The 18,174-nt window shown below is 41.3% G+C and overlaps 1 protein-coding gene across 1 annotated transcript in view; it reads right to left on the bottom strand.

Annotated features, from left to right (window-relative positions):
• LOC126427307 (uncharacterized) overlaps positions 1–18,174 on the bottom strand; it is a 128,016-nt gene that overhangs the window by 105,635 nt on the left and 4,207 nt on the right. Inside the window, exon 3 of the mRNA XM_050089612.1 lies at positions 3,568–3,630. Coding sequence (XP_049945569.1) covers positions 3,568–3,630 — 63 coding nt within the window. The remainder of the gene's footprint in view (positions 1–3,567; positions 3,631–18,174) is intronic.

The raw sequence follows: 18,174 nt of genomic DNA, 5'->3' as shown, positions 1-18,174 counted from the left end.
TGTTTCTATACATGTGCAAACCACTGTTCCATAAATGAACAATTCAGATGGCAGAAAGGTGTCAGTTCAGCACCGTTTTTTGTGTAACTGAATCTGCTAACTACACTTTATGCTCATGTGACCTCTGGTGTGTTCATCATCTACTTTTGGAGTGCATTCCATATGGAATTATATGGATTATAGCTCTGGACTTTACTGCTAAATGCTTCTGCCTTATTCTAGTACTTGGTGGCTCAATGGGTAATAGTGACACTACAAATCCAAAGGTCCTTGATCATTGAACAGCAGGTACTTTGTAACTAGTTGGGTAAATCAGTTCAGATGTGGAAAGAGGGTAACAGCACATGGTAGTCAGTAGGACTGTGTGTAGTAGAGAACTCTGGTGTTTAAAACCTCCAGGCTGATGACAGCTTTAACTCTAGTTTATATTTATGTTTACCTTTCTGTCATGTATTCTCTTCATGACACAAGCAGATGACTGATCCTTGGCTCTGTCATATACGCCTTACAAACGAGCTTTCCAAACTTATAAAGCTTGAGAATGCATTTCACATGGAATCTGCAGCTTGATTATCTTCTTTCTGGCTACTGTGCATGTATGTTTGCATTAAAACTGTGCAAACCACCAAACGGTGCATCGTGGATGGCATCTATTACCACAGCAACAACAATTACTACTACTAAGCACTTCTATGGTGTTCTATATGTAGTGTCCCTTACAAATGAACCACAGTTTTCAAAATACAAAAAAAAGTTGATCATTCCCCATCCTTATGTGCTTGTTCTACTTCATATCACTTTGCAATGTTATGGTTCAAATGGCTCTGAGCACTATGGGACTTAACTTCTGAGGTCATCAGTCCCCTAGAACTTAGAACTACTTAAACCTAACTAACCCAAGGACATCACACATATCCATGCCCAAGGTAGGATTCGAACCTGCAACTGTAGCGGTTGCACGGTTCCAGACTGTAGCGCCTAGAACCGCTCGGCCATTCCGGCCGGCCCCTGCAATGTTATACCTAAACATTTCATTGACCAGGCTGTCAATCTGTAGAGTACTGATGTTGTATTCTAACATTATGGGATTGTTTTTCCTACTCATCTGCAGTTACTTGAATATTTCTGCATCTGTCATTCATCACACCACATAAAAAGTTTGTCCAAGTCATTTTGTATTCTCGTAGTCACTTAGTGATGATCCTTCCCCACACACAATGCCATTAGCAAACAGGCACAGAATGCTGCTCATCAGATCATTTCATATATAGATATGGCACCATTCTCTGTGGCATTATTGATGATACTCTTGCCTCTGAAAAAACAGTTGCTGTTGAGATCAAAGTACTGGCCTCTGTTACTTGAGAGGTCTTTGCACCATTCATATATCGGGAAACCTATTCCATATGCTCATACCTCTATTTACAGTATGCAGTGGTGCACTGTTCAAATGCTTTCTGGAAATATAGGAATGTGGAATCCAGCCTGTTGCCCATCATCCATGGTTCACAGTATGTACTTTGATAGAAGACCAAGATGAGTATTGCACAAAATCAATGCTGATTTGTGGATAAAAACTTTTCTGTCTTAAGGAAATTAATTATATTTGAACTGAAGATATGTTCAGGAATTCTGGAGCAAATAATCATTATGATATTGTTCTGTAATTTTGCAGGTACATTCTTTTACCATTCTTATATACAGAAGCCACCTGAACTTTTTCCCAGCTGCCTGAGTCTTTGCACTAGGCGAGAGATTTGCAATAAATGCAAGCTAAGTATGAGGAAAATGCTGTAGAGTACTCTCTGGACAAATGATTTGTGATTCTGTTTGGACATGGTAACTATTATGTTTTCAACTCTTCCAGTTGCTTCTTTACTCCAGGGATCCTATTACTATGTTCCTAATACAGGAGTCTGTGTGACAGTGAAACAACAATATGTTGGTATGATCTTCCTGCACGAACTTGATAACTAAATACAGAGAGGGGTTAGTGACCACCTTCTGCATTCCTCCAAAGCCACACCAGACTGGTCAATGACTGCCCGGATAGAAGTCTTTGACCAGAAATGTCTCATGTTCTCTGTGAAATCTGTTGCTCATGTATGATGGTGGTAGTTGTATGCTTCACGCGTAGATCTTTTTACAGACAGAAGAATTTCCATTAGCACTTGCCTGTCACCACTGTGCATACTTTTTTGAACTGAGTGTACAACAGTCTGCTTCCTCAGTATTTTCCCAATTCTGACATTAAACCACAGTGGTTCTTTCCTGTCTGTAATCCAGTTACTCACCACATACTTATTCAGCGTGTGATTTACAGTCCATTTAGTGTTTCTCCATCTTCCTCTATGTAAATCATATTGGAAGTAAATGACATTCTCATTGTTTAAATGGGATGTTAACAACTACTTACCCGCTCTTTCTAACAAATCTATTCACCTAGCCATCTTAAAGGATTCATTAACTTCATTTACCATACAGAATGAGATTTTCACTCTGCAGCGGAGTGTGCGCTGATATAAAACTTCCTGGCAGATTAAAACTGTGTGCCGGACCGAGACTCAAACTCAGGACCTTTGCCTTTCGTGGGCAAGTGCTCTACCATCTGAACTACCCAAGCACCACTCACGCCCCGTCCTCACAACTTTACTTCTGCCAGTACTTCGTCTCCTACCTTCCAAGCTTTACAGAAGCTCTCCTGCGAACCTTGCAGAAGTAAAGCTGTGAGGATGGGGCGGGAGTCGTGTTTGGGTAGTTCAGATGGTAGAGTACTTGCCCGTGAAAGGCAAAGGTCCCGAGTTCAAGTCTCAGTCTGGCACACAGGTTTAATCTTCCAGGAAGTTTCATTTACCACTGTCGCTGTGCTGGCATCATGATCACTAGCCCCTCTCTGTACTAATACCATCTGTAAGGACAAGCCTGTTTATAGTTGCAGTATTTCAACTATTTCAATTTTGTGTGGGCTGTTAAACTAGCAGCTTACGACAGCTTTCAGAAAACTGTTCTAAAGTACTTCACAGACATCTTAGTCTCTACTCAGTACGTTAGGATCACCTACTTTTTCTGCACTACTTTGTGTAGATATTCCTTCAATGATTCTGTAACTTTCACAGCAGTATCACATGGCGAATAAAAACATCCAATGCTGGAGTTCACATACATGGAACCATTAAGGGAACTACTCATTAAAACAGGAAATCATAGCTTGAGTCTTGGGACTTGGTACCAGTTTTCATGTAACTTCATCAATGCTATCTCATTTAATTTTTATTTGCACTTATAATGTAAAGAAGCCATTCTACAAACTCACAAGCTAAACTACTTCACCTGCTCAAAGATAATGTTTAAATCCATATGGGTAAAGTGTAACAAAATATTCTATTCTACCGGTTTCCTCGTTTCCAACCTGGAGCATACTATAATACTGTAAGTCTTGTCATCTTTACCCTAAAGTAAAAACAGGACTGCTAAAGTGAATACACACACAATTGATAACCGTCTCATTATTTTCACCACAACTCAGCAATGATTAATTCCATGCAGTCATATAAATTCTAAAATTACCTCTTTATTCACACACTCCTCCAACTCTTCTTTTACATTCATGCTGCATGCATAATCTTGGGCCTGTGGCAAAAATAACAAACTGTAATAAGTACTTTTAAGCAGTCACAGTCCTCCCATATTATATAAAATGTATCACACAGATAAACCCCAACCATCACACTACTTTATAACTAAATAGTAGTTATTGTTAAGTGTTCTCTTTTGAGTTCAAAATTCTGAGTGACGAGTTCACTATGGTATACTTCAATGGGAGGCAGCAAAAAATTGTAAGACTGATTAATGACAACGCCTTTGAAAATTCATTATGATCTTTCATTTCAGCCTTCTCCCTATGCTATTGTTTTCAATCATATTTTCTAGCTTCATTATCTACATATGCATATAATGGTAGTGTAATGAAGTAAAATAACAGATCTACTACCTGAAACAATGACTTCAATGTTGTTCATAAAATCAATGTTGTTCATACCAAATTACAATACAGTTTACACCAACTGTGTGGGGGAGCAGAAACTGGACTGTCAAGTGCCACATAACTCATACTACTACTTTTATGATCAGAATAATAAAATGTCTAGAACAGTTACATCACAACCTTGTTGCTCTGAATGCTTATTTATGATTAAATTATTAAACGCACACACCCTACGTAGGCACACTACTTAATACTATCCTAACTTCATGAATTCCTTTTGGTGGGACAAGCATGTTTCAAACAGAACAAAAAGAGAGAGTAGGCTACAGGCTACACCAGTCCTATACTGTGGATCTGAACTATGGGTTTTATTTGCTGATCTCAAAAGAAGACAAAGTTCTGGAAAGATTATTTATGGAACAGCACCAGCATATCACGACTGAAAAACCCATAATGTCAAAGGAAGTGCTGGAATGAGAACAAATGAAACAGTGATAGCCTAGGAAGAAACTCATTAAATTGATATTGGGATCTGTTGAGGATGTTAGATAATTAGCAGCCAAAGAATATTTTTTTATTGGGAATCATCTTACTGATAGAAACAAAGTAGACCACTGAACTTTCAGAAAGAGTATATCGACAAAATAATGAAGCAAAATGGTGTACGCAAAGAAGATGCCTTGAAGAGAGATGCTGGGAAAAAGATAGAAAGAATACAGCAACATATTATTAATTGATCTTTGTATTAATTAACTGCCTACAATAATACTAATATACTAGTACAAATAATGATCATTATGATTTTATTATTATTACTATCTGAGGCATGGCGGGGTACCTCTTTGAATTCCCATCCTGCACCTGGTGATGTCACATCTTTGGCTTGGAGCTCGAGGCACCGTGGGGCACGATTAGAGCCACGCAGGGTACGTCAACAGTATTTGCCATTCAGCCACAATTGACAGAATGGATGACTAATAGCCCTTCAAAAGTTCTGTCAAGTTAATAATTGCAGGCACAGGTGTTAATGAAAGACAGTACATTGGTGTGGTCTTGGCTATCTGTATTTGCTATTTGTTCTTATCTGTGGAAGTCACATTATGCAACAAGCTTTCTCATCTGAAAAACTGCCCGATTTCAGTTGTGTTGCATGACTTAATACCTTGTGGCATTGCCTTGGAAGGGGTTAGGGTAGTGTCTAGCAACTAGACAAGCTTGTATTGCTATTCAATTCCCCATGTTTAGCAGTGGATTCGATGATTTGGTAATCCTGAATACTGTTTTAAGCGTGACCATGTTTAGCCTTAGACCGAGTTTTTGATGAGAATAATCTGACGAGTCCATTGATCTACCCAACTATCGTGGCCGTGCAGTTGTATTAAGTGAGAACGACAGTGGAATTTAGATGCTCCTTAGTCTGCTCCAGTTTTCTACTGTTGTGGCACACTTTGATTGTTTTGGACTTGGACTCAGGGCATGCTTATCATGCTGTGGCTGTTAACGTTGCCTCTGTATATCAGCCTCAGGGATTTCACCACTGCCAGCTACCGATAGGCTGCCTTCACTCAAGTTACGTAAAACACTATTCGAAATTTGTACTAAAATTTTGTACATTTTGATTTTTGGGGGTTTGTTGGGTCGAGTGCCTTTGCTGTACATACTGTCAAGCACTGTAAGAATGATCACATGCTGATCATCTCTATGTGAATCACACGTCACATTCAGATGTCATCCAGACTTGTGAAAACATAGCCTGTTGATAAGTAACAGGCACATTTGACGCTCAGAGACTGGAACAAGCAAAAGTGTGTAAAACCATCAAGTGTTACTGAGCTCTGAATGTTTTTCGTGTTCGTTCACTGGCCATTTGTGAGGTGGAGAGTGAAAGAAATTTATTCCATCTCAGGGTGAGTTACTGCTTACCAGATTTAATTGTTCAAGTGTTTGTTATTTTAAAGTTGTCATGAAGTGAGCTTTTCTCACCTGTTATTTATTTACTGCTACAAGTAGGCTCTGACTACTAATTACTGGTTTTACTTTTTAAAGGATGTTCTTGAGCTGCTATGCATACACCTTCACATACTGAATCACTTAGGGATTTTCTACAGTATGCCTTAATACATTTTCACTGTGTCTGAAGCCAGTTATATCGATCTGTGCACGCTCATTCTCTTGTTAATTACTTAACTGCTCACTGGTGCAAGATTTAGAAACTTGCTCTGTCCGTCTGCCTGAAGGTAGCTCTAGAAATCAGTGCACCTGTTTACTTTATTAAATTATCTAGATGCACTTGGAGGTGTATTTTAAGAATTTCCTTTTTCTAGGGGTCCCGAGGCAGCTATAAATTGCTCTGTCTTCCAGTGTAGCTATTCAGTTTTAACCTTTGAAATGAGTTATGCTTCTGTGTTGTCTTAAAGAGCCATCTGTTTCCAGATAATTATTTGTTGAAGCATTTTCTCATTTGCAGTTTGTGAAGACGGAAATTTTGAATCTAAGAACTGGTGTCAGACACAGCTTTAGTCGTTAACTATTGCCTTATTTAAATTGTCACTAAACTAAGGTGTGTAATGTCTTAAATTTGAAAGTTCAGAGTGGTGTTTGTAATCCTGCTAATGTATCTGACTTTAGTTATTTTTCTTAAATAAAAACATTTTAATAAACAATGGAGACTCATGTGAACCCCAATCCATCCAGTCCTTCCACTTAATTTCCCCATTTCCTGCTGGATGTTTGGTTGGTAACAGAGTATGGTTATTTTCCTGGAAGTAAAGGGGGAAGGTGTCATACTATCATTCACCACGAGGTGTGTGTTTGCAGGTATCCACTGCGGAACATGGGGTCCCACAACTTTCCCACTTCGTCCTCATTGAAAAATCAACAGTTTATCTACGAATTAAAAGTTTGTCAGCTTCTATGTAAGGGCGGTGTGCCCAACTTGTGGATGACCTCTTGGTGATTAGTACCAACTGCACCATGGAGGTATATGTTGCACTAGCTGCCTGAGCTCTGGCCATGACAATCTTGTGTCAGAATGTAGTGTGTTTAGAAAGTAGTCAGCTCCATCATAAGCAAATACATGTAATTCAGGCACAATTGATCCATTGGGATAATCACTTGTGCGGTATTGCCCAATGTAATCTCTATTCTGAGCAGATTACATTAGCTCTGCAGTTACAGGGACAGCTGCCTTTATTTAGACAAATTAGGAGATATAGGTGGTGAACAAGATTCTCCCACCGACATATAACTGCTGGAAGTAGTAGGAAGGCTACGGACACCTTTAAGGAGCTCAGGAGAATTCATTTGGGAAATTACCATACCAAATAATGTTACTGCTGCAAGCGATAATGGAACTTTCAATGTAGAATTTAAAGACAGGTAAAATCCATCATATGGATCATGGTCAAATAAATGTTTCATGCTGACACTTTGGCCATCGCTGACAATGTTGTTGTTCAGATGCTGTACCCCCTGTGTTAAGCCATGTTTTCAATCGAATTTTACATGAAAGTGCAACATCAAGGGAGTTGTAAAAATCAATTATTCGCCTGAAATTGTCACCTCGTATTAAGAGGCTACTCAGGCATAAACAGTTTTGGCTATTGCAGTTTCCTCATGAACCTTTTCCTAGGTTCATAGATGAACGCATATGACCATTCCATACCTGGAATTGCAAGTCACAGAGATACAAATACTCAATAATATATTACAGAAAATGCGGCCACAGGACTGTTCATGGATTACCTTCGCTAATAAATGCACATCTTTTACTGAATTAGAGGCTTTGGTGTCTGCTATTCAAGTCTGAGTTTCGCAGACCAGCAGTGATGCGGGTTTAAGTGCCATTATCAGGATGGGGATTGAGATTCCAAGTAATTTAAAAGGGGACCACCCATTAGGAAAAAGTGTAGGATGTGTTTCCAGTGCAACGAAGAGGGGCATTTTGTATGGCGATGTCTGGTGACATGGAAGGACAATCAAACAGCTGACATCACACAGAATGGAAGAGGCACGGTAGTGTTCATCTACATCTACATCTACATCCATACTCCACAAGCCACCTGACAGTGTGTGACGGAGGGTACCCTGAGTACCTCTATCGGTTCTCCCGTCTATTCCAGTCTCGTATTGTTCGTGGAAAGAAGGATTGTCGGTATGCATCTGTGTGGGCTCTAATCTCCCTGATTTTATCCTCATGGTCTCTTCACGAGATATACGTAGGAGGGAGCAATATACTGCTTGACTGCTTGGATTGAGATTCCAAGTAATTTAAAAGGGGACCACCCACAAGGAAAAAGTGTAGAATGTGTTTCCAGTGTAACAAAGAGGGGCATTTTGTATGGCGATGTCTGGTGACATGGAAGGAGAATCTACTGCCTAAGGGCTGGATCTGTACCAAGTCCGAGGTACGGGAACCCCTGCCTTATTTTTGGGTACAACTTAACCAGGAACGAATGTGCACCCTCCTCAACTCTGGTAGTTCAGTTTCTCGTTTAGATTATCTGTGGCATTTGAAGTTCTGCCATACCTGTGAATTGCCTTGTTTGCATCCGTCCTCCCAATGTTGAGCTCTCACTGGGCACATGTTGCCTCTGGTTGGCAAAACTGAGTATTGGAAAATTTTCTTGGCCTGTGAAGTGGATAGTAACTCAAAATCTTTCCGTGAACTTAATTTTGCAGTGTGTTTTTGTAAGTGGTAGTGGGTTTGTGCTAGTTTGTCAAGGCAGGGTTGTTTATTTTAAATTTAACCCAGCTGAAACATTCACATTGTGCTCCTGTCAGGTTGCCACAGGAATTCATAGTGTGTTACCGCAATGTTTGCCATTTCAGCTCAGTCACCTTCATCCAGTAGAGGTGATGCTGGTACTGGAAGTTTTTGATCGGTTACCACAGATGTTAACTAACAGATTGGACATCACCGATAAAATCCAGTACAAGATTTGCCTTACAAATGACATTCCAGAGAGGTTTTCTCCATCAGGGATGATTTTCTCCATCAGGGATGATATGTATATGTACTTTGATTAATAATGTGTTGTTCAATGTGGTCATCAGGCCCTCAACTTCAGCCTATGCTTCTACCACATTCTCAGTATCTATGGGCAGCAGTGGGGTGTTTCATACTGTTGTGGGTTATTGTGCAGTTAATGAGAACGCAGTTTTGGAATCTGTGCCACTTCCCAATCTGCATAATTCTTTTACTTGGTTCAGTCAGGTTCAGTATTTTGCTGTCCTGGATCTCAATCTCGCATATTATCAGATCATGTTAACAGAGGATTCCAAGTATATTACTGCCTGCTGTACAGATTGGAACCTCCACAATTTTAACAGGGTGCCCTTTGGTTTTTCAACAGGAGTTACCATTATGTCTTGCCTTCTAGATTGTGTTTTTGGTGATTTCACATTCAAGTGTGTCTCTAATTACCTAGAGGGCATGGTTGTTTACAGTTCTAGTCTGTCTGAAAACCTGCAACATCTTGAGGCAGTTCTGGTTTACCAGAGGGAGGTGGAACTTACTGTGAAGCCATCTAAAATGACTCTGGCACATAGGTTTCATCCTTGGGACATCTTAGTTTCACTGATTGGATTGAAATTGACCAGGAGTATACTAGCGATTTGCGAAAATTTCCAGCTCCTAGAAATAAAAAGCTGTGGCACGGTTCATAGGCATGACAAATTTTTTTCGAAAGTCTGTGCCGAATTTTATTAAATTAGTGGGGTGCCTTAACGATTTAAGAAATTTCATATGGGATGAAAGTCATCCAGAATCTTCTGAAGCCATTAAGGTGGTGCTTAGTAACCCACTAGTATTAGACATACCAAATTTTGAGGTCGTGTTCTTCTTGCAAACAGACACCTAATTCTTCTGGAGTAGAAAGTGGTAGCTGTCCTCCTGCAGGAACAGAATGGCAGGGGAGGTGTTGCATGTTGATGCCCTATAGCAATGCACCTTGGGAACTTTCACCTGCGGAGATGAAATATTCTATGTATGAATGGGAAGACCTGGCGGTTATGTTTGCCCTTAAGAAATTCAGATTTTATTTTGAACACCAGGAATTTTGTTTAGAGACTGACAATCAAGCTCTTAGTTAGGTTTTGACTCATTATTTCCATAATACCCTCTTAGGCATTTATAAAACTGTTGCCAAGATCAGACGACACATCACCTGGTCCTCCCTGTATAAGCAAGCCTGGAGGTTGGTGGGGTTAAGATCACTCAACATGTCACCTGGTCCTCCCTGAATAAGGCTGTCCAGAGGTTGGTGGAGGAGTGTGAGAGCCGTAAGGGAGCTGAGCCCAACTTGAATTCCCTCAAGTGGCTTTTAGAGCCTACCCGTTAGGAATGCTTGATGGATTAACTTTGTATGGATTATATAGGTCCACTTCATCAAGTGTGTGTGTGTATTAGGCACCTACTAGTTACCATGGATGACTTTTCTCGTTTTTTTTGACACATTCCGAGCAGAGAAATGACATTCCTGGCAGCTGGCCAGCATTTGTTATGAATTTTTTCTGTTTCCAGGCCACCGAGGATGCTTGATAGCTTCTGTTTCCCAGCTATTTGTGAGGTTCTGCTTTGACAATGGAATTAAAGATGTGACCACAAATACTTTTACCAGCATACTTTGCTGACCAGGTGAACTGCAAGTTGAAGGCTGTGCTTATCTTTCACAACAAGGCTCAGACAACGTGGCTCAATTTTATCTTTAACACTGCACAACCCAAGTCCCTGGAGGCTGCTCCAGTATCCCTTATGTTAGCACATCCAGTCAATTTTCCTCTTGTCAACCTGTAGTCAATCAATGATTTGCTTCAAGAACAAGTCACCCTAGCAGTAACACAGCACAACTGGAGCCAGGCTAGACATAATACCAAAATTGCCTGTCACAGGTTATCCATCTGTTACAGTTAGGGGCTAAACGGTTCATTGGAAAGGCTCGGGACACAGTGTTAGTCCGAAACCCTAATATTGCTGAAAAGGGGGAGTTAGGGTTCGATAGCAAGCTATCTCCTCAGTCGTTGGGACCCTGTTAGATTGTCAGGGTGGTGAGTTCAGCAAACCTCCTGGTTCTGAATTTATGGACGAGTAAAGCCTCACACATGCACATTACTCATATCAAGAAGAGGCATATGTAAAGGGCTCCTTAATGGTGGGAATGGGGTATTTTGGTTTGGTGGAGGAGGCTGAACCACGGTGGGCTCCCTCTTCAAATTAGAGCCCCCATGTGCCTGGCAGATGTCACTTCTCACAGCTCAGAGCTCGTGGCACCAGTGGGCATTGTGGAGCAACAATGGTTGTAGAGGAACAGCAGTGGATCTCACGGGCAGTCGGTGTCATGAAGCTGGACTGGAGGGTGAGTCATGCAGGGCTCGTGGGCAGCATGTACTGTTTAGCCGAAGTTTATGTGGCAGTATCATTCTACCATCACAATCATTACAATAAAACAACCTTCTTCCAATAATGGTAACTGCCATAGGCTGATCAGCCCAAGATTATCATCACTCATCTAAAAGCTGGTATGTACACCACTGGCACAGACAACAGTAGGGAGACATAGTGGCACGGAAGCAATGAGGCCTTCATAGATCACTGGAGGAAGTTGGAACCATATTTATATAATCAGGCCACCTCATTCCCATAAATTCTGGAAGGGGGGATGATTTCTGACGTTATGTTAAATCACATCCCAGATCTGTTTGACCAGGTTCAGGGCTGGCGAGTTGGGTGGCCAACACATCAATTGGAACTCACCACTGTGTTCCTGAAACCACTCTATCACACTCATGGCCTTGTGAAATGGTGCATTGTTTTCATGAAAAATGCCACACTCAATGCAAATACTTTCAGAAAGGACTTCCTGACACTTAAATGTATACTCAATGGGAAACATGATCGTCACAAAGGAGTGGACCTAACATGAACCATGGACCGTAGCACTGGTAGCGAGGCTTGCGTGCTTCAGCAATACAGATAGTCGTTCCGTAGGTGCAACCCCAACGGAGGGGTATCTGTTGTGGGGCCAGACAAACATGTGGTCCCTTAAGAGGGGCAGCAGTCTTTTCAGTAGTTGCAGGGGTGACAGTCAGGACGAATGACTGATATGGTCTTGTAACATTAACCAAAACAGCCTTGCTGTGCTGGTACTGTAAACGGACGAAAGCAAGGGGAAACTATAGCCGTAATTTTTTCACGAGGGGATGCAACTTTACTGTTCATTAAATGATGATGGTGTCCTCTTGGGTAAAATATTCCGGAAGTCAAATAGTCCCCCATTCAGATCTCCAGGATGACATCGTTATCAGGAGACAGAAAACTTAAGTTCTACAAATTGGAACATGGAATGTCAGACCCTTTAATCAGGCAGGCAGGTTAGAAAATTTAAAAAGGGAAATGGATAGGGTAAAGATAAATATGGTGAGAATTGGTTAAGTTTGATGGCATGAGGAATAAGACTTCTGGTATGATGAATACAGGATTATAAATACAAAATCATATAGGGGTAATGGAGGAGTAGGTTTAAAAATGAATAAAAAACAGGAGTGCGGGTAAGCTACTATGAACAGCATAGTGAATGCAGTATTGTAGCCAAGATAGACACAAAGCCCACACTTACCACAGTAGTACAAGTTCATATGACAACTAGGTCCCCAGATGATGAAGAGAGTAAAGAAATGTATGATGAGATAAAAGAAATTATTCAGATAACGAAGGGAGACGAAAATTTAATAGACATAGGGGATTGGAATTCAATAGTAGGAAAAGGAAGAGAAGGAAAAGGAGGAGGTGACTATGGAATGTGGGTAAGGAATGAAAGAGGAAGCTGTCTGGTAGAATTTTGCACAGAGCACAACTTCATCATACACTATGTGCTCAAAAGCATCGGGCCACCCGCAAAAACTTACTTTTTCATATTTGGTGCATTGTGCTGCCACCTACTCCATATCAGAGACCTCAGTAGTCATTATACATCGTGAGAGAGCAAAATGAGGCGCTCCGCGGAATTCATTGACTTTGAATGTGGTCAGGTGAGAGGGTGTCATTGGTGTCACATGTCTGTATGCGAGCCTTCCACACTCCTGAACGTTCCTATGTCCACTGTTTGTGATGAGATAGTGAAGTGGAAGCATGAAGGGACACATGCAGCACAAAAGTATACAGGCCAATCTTGTCTGCTGACTGAAAGATACCGCCGACATTTGGAGAAGGTTGTAATGTATAATAGGCAGATATCTATCCAGACCTGAAAAAATGGCTCTGAGCACTATGGGACTTAACATCTTAGGTCATCAGTCCCCTAGAACTTAGAACTAGTTAAACCTAACTAACCTAAGGACATCACACACATCCATGCCCGAGGCAGGATTCGAACCTGCGACCGTAGCAGTCGCGCAGTTCCGGACTGCGCGCCTAGAACCGCGAGACCACCGCGGCCTGCTATCCAGACCTGAAAGAACTGCAAAAAGGTAGGAATTGTAAGAGATGGGATCTGGATAAAGTGAAAGGATCAGAGATTGTAGAGTGTTTCAGAAAGCACTAGGAAACCATTGACAAGGACATGGGTAAGAGATACAGCAGAAGAGGAAGGGTAGCTTTGAGAGATTACTAGTGAAAGTAGCAGAGTATAAAGTAGGTAAAAAGATGAGGCTAGTAGAAATCCTTGGGTAACAGAGGACATACTGAATTTAATAGATGAATGGTGAAAATATAAAAATGCAGTAAATGAAGCAGGCTGAAAGGAATACAAACGTCTCAAAAATGAGATCGACAGGAAGTGCAAAATGGCTCAGCAGGGATGGTAACAGAACAAATTTAAGGATGTAGAGGCATATACGACTAGTGGTAAGACAAACACTGCGTACTGGAATACTGAAGAGACCTATAGAGGGTCTATACAAGGGCGATGCACTTGCGGGCAATATTTTGAAAATGGAAGAGAACGTAGATGAGGATGAAATGGGAGATATGATACTGTGTGAAGAGTTTGACAGTGCTGAAAGACATAAGTTGAAACAAGGCCCTGGGAGGAGACAACATCCATTAAAACTACTGATAGCCTTGGGACAGCCAGCCTTGAAACAACTCTGCCATCTGGTCAGAAAAATGTATGAGACAGGCAAAATACCCCCAGACTTCAAGAAGAATATAATAATTGCAATCCCAAAGAAAGCAAATGTTTACAGGTGTGAAAATTACTGATCTATCAGTTTAATAAGTCATGGCTGTAGAATACTAACATGAATTCTTTACAGTCGAATGGAAAAACTGGTAGGTGCTGACCTCAGGGAAGATTAGTTTCGATTCCGTAGAAACGTTGGAACACGTGAAGCAATACCGACCCTATGATTTATCTTAGATGATAGATGAAGGAAAGGCAAACCTACATTTCTAGTATTTGTAAACTTAAATAAAGCTTTCGACGATGTTGACTGGCATACTCTCTTTCAATTCTGAAGGTGGCAGTCGTCAAATGCAGGGAGTGAAAGGCTATTTACAATTTGTACAGAAACCAGATGGCAGTTATAAAAGGGGAGGAGCGAAAGGGAAGCAGTGGTTGGGAAGGGAGTGAGACAGGGTTTTAGCCTATCCCTGGTGTCGCTCAGTCTGCATATTGAGCAAGCAATAAAGGGAACAAATGAAAAATTTTGAGTAGGAATTAAAATCCAGGGAGGAGAAATAAAAACTTTGAGGTTAGCCAATGACATTGTAATTCTGTCAGACAGTAAAGGGCCTGGAAGATCAGTTGAACAGAATGGACAGCGCATTCAAGGAGGGATATACGACGAACATCAACAAAAGCAAAACAAGGATAATGGAATGTAGTCGAATTAAATTGGGTGATGATGACAGAATTACATTATGAAATAAGACAATTAAGGTAGTAGATAAGTTTTGCTATTTGGGGAGCAAAATAACTGACGAAGGTTGAAGTAGAGAGAATATAAAATGTAGTCTGACAATGCCAAGGACAGCATTTCTGAAGAAGAGAAATTTGTTCACATTGAGTATACATTTAAGTGTCAGGAAGTCTTTTCAGAAAGTATTTGCATTGAGTTTATCCATGTATGGAAGTGAAACATGGATGATAAATAGTTTAGACGAGAAGAGAACAGAAGCTTTCGAAATGTGGTGCTACAGAAGAATGCTGAAGATTAGATGGGTAGATTATGTGACTAATGAGGAGATACTGAATAGAATTGGGGAGAAGAGGAATTTGTGGCACAACTTAACTATAGGGTGGCATACAAAATGTGTTACCAATTGTTTCTTTTACAATTTACGCCACACATTAGATACTCCGCTGGGATCTCTACAGCAGTACCAGCAGAGCTTGGAAAAACAAATGAGTTACGAAATGACATGTAATTCACGATACTGCCACTAGGAGACTGGTAACCAGCAATGGCTGACAATGGAAGACTGACAACATAGCAACGATCGGCAATTATGTTACTTTTTCACGAAACGAAAAGCCTTGTTGTGACTCAGAAGCGTTTTCGACAACAGTTTAACACACGATGTGTCCCTTGCAAGAAGACCATTCACGGGTTGTACGATAAATTTGTACAGCAAGGAACAGTATTGGATCCGAAGCGACCTCAGCCTAAGCCTGTTTGTTCGCCAGAGAATATTTAAGCAGTATGAGTTGCTGTACAGAGAAGTCCCGGGAAATTGTGTAGAAAGGCAGCAGTGCAACTGGAAATATCCAGTCGCTCCATTCAATGCATTCTTAAAAGTGGCCTCCACATGTACCCATACAAGATGACCTGTGCACAGAAGCTCACTGAAGAACACAAGCAGCAGAGACTACTGTTTGCTCAGTGGGTGGAGGATAGGGAAGAAACTCTCAACAACGTTTGGTTTTCAGATGAGGCGCATTTTCATTTAGATGGTGTGGTTAACAAACAAAATGTACACTTTTGAGCCACTGAAAACCCACAAGTGCTTCATGAACGACATTATGCTCCGAGGATTACAGCATGGGCAGCAATTTCCAGTCACGGACTTACTGGACCCTTTTTCTTTGAAGAAACTGAACAGCGAACGTTATTTGGGCATGCTTTGCAATAGATTCATTCCACAGCTTCTTGCTACTGCCTTGCCCTTCAACACACAGTGATTCATGCAAGATGGAGCAAGGCCACATACTACAAACACTGTGTTTGAGTTTTTACACGAGCATTTCGACATGCGGATCATTTCACTCAGGTTTCCAGGTTGCTTCAATGCTGGACAAAATTGGCCCCCCAATAGTCCAGACCTCAATCCATGTGACTCTTTTCTTTGGGGGTACCTAAAGGAAAAAAATTTCCTGAAATGTCCACGTGATTTAATGGAGCTCAGAAGACTTATTCTTTAAGCTTTCAGTGAAATTAGGGAAGACATGTGCTGTAGGATACTCACTAACTTCAGCGTTCCTTTGAAGAAAGTTAGGAAACAAAATGGTGGGCATATTGAGCATGTACTGAGTTAGAACAAATCTCCATGCACGGCTCTTCATTATAGCATATGTTCCTTTCGGATTGTATTGACAATAAAGTTTATATTCAAAAACAAAATGGTAACACATTTCGTGCGCCACCCTATAAAGAAGGGACTGGTTGGTAGGACAGGTTCTGAGCCATCAAGGGATCATCGATTTAGTATTGGAGGGAAGGGTGGAGGGTGAAAATCAGAGGGAGGCCAAGACATGAATACACTAAACAGATTCAGGAGGATGTGGGTTGCAGTAGTTACTCGGGGATGAAGAAGCTTGCACAGGATAGAGTGGCTTGGAGAGCTGCATCAATCCAGTCTTGCCACTGAAGAGCACAACAACAGAAGGGGTGGATGTGCTTTGCAACCAGTTTACAATACTTCTTTTGTGACACAGTGCCTCACACGAGCTCCACTGGACCCATGGGTGCCCACGTGGTTGTTTCCCAGAGTATAATGGAGGCCCCGACAGTACAGGAGTCAAGAGGCTGTTCCCCTTGTGGGTGACAGAAGTGCACCCTCCCAAAGGCACGATGAAGGTATCAGGATTCATCAGACCACGCAGTGCTCAGCCATTGTGCCAACATCCAGCGCCAATAGTTACATACCTATTTCAGTTGTTGTCGATGTCATGGCGTGGGTCATCAGCGGCACAGACTCATCATTAGGAGTGTTTGGAGCATTGTGCATTCAGACACAATTGTACTCTGCCCAGCATTAATGTCTGATGTTAGTTACACCACAGTTTGTTGCCTGTCTTGTTTTACCAGTCTGCCTAGCCTATGATGTCTACCATCTGTGATGAGGAGCACTTGGCCAACCCCATAACGTCTGGCCATGGTCTCACCTTTGTTTTGCCATGTGTTGAAGACAACTGCCATAGTACTACTTCAACACCCGGCAAGCTGTGCAGCTTCCAAAACGCTCATACCAAGCCTTCAGGCCATCAAAATCTGCTCTTGGCCAAACTCAGATTGTGCGCTTTTCCTATTTTACAACAAGAGAAGATGCTCACTGATACTCCATGCAACGTGTGTGTGTCTGACTAGAAGACAAGGTGAGATGCTATTGCCTGGTTGAGTTTATACTGCCAGTAGATCAGTGATCATAATGTTTTGGCTGCTGTATATATGGATTTAGTATTATGACTTCCAAGTGGATGCTGGGCAATGCCAAGGGAACCATTCTGCAACATTTGAGGCAATTGTAAAATGCATCAATTTATTACAAGGGTGTGCCAGAAAATAATGCCTCCAAAATTTTGATTCTGTTCTTATCAGTTGTCATGCATATGACACTGTTGATGTTACCACTTTGCTGACACAGTATGCAGCACCTTCCTGATGATCAGTTCTGAACTGCAGGGTGTACGTGTGTGTGTGTGTGTGTGTGTGTGTGTGTGTGTGTGTGTGTGTGTTATTTAACTGTGTCAGCACATGAGAAAACCCTCAGACAACAGAGCACCAATTCAAATAGTTCATCCACATGTGGAGCACCCTCTCCTTCAGCATGACAATGCCAGACCATACACAACTTTTTTTTGCATCTGCAACAGTCTGACGCCTTTGATTCATTATATTGATCATCCTCCATACTGACCCGGTTTGAGCCAATGAATTTTCAACTGTTTGCAAAACTTAAAGAACACCTTCAGGGACTCAACTTTGATAGTGATGAATTAGTGTAAGCGTAGGTGAGGCTGTGGGTCTGCCAA

This window comes from Schistocerca serialis, chromosome 11 (assembly GCF_023864345.2).
Source record: "Schistocerca serialis cubense isolate TAMUIC-IGC-003099 chromosome 11, iqSchSeri2.2, whole genome shotgun sequence".
In the NCBI taxonomy this organism is placed as follows: Eukaryota; Metazoa; Arthropoda; class Insecta; order Orthoptera; family Acrididae; genus Schistocerca; species Schistocerca serialis.
The sequence above is the reverse complement of the archived record's forward strand: the minus strand, read 5'-3'. Positions and strand labels throughout refer to the sequence as shown.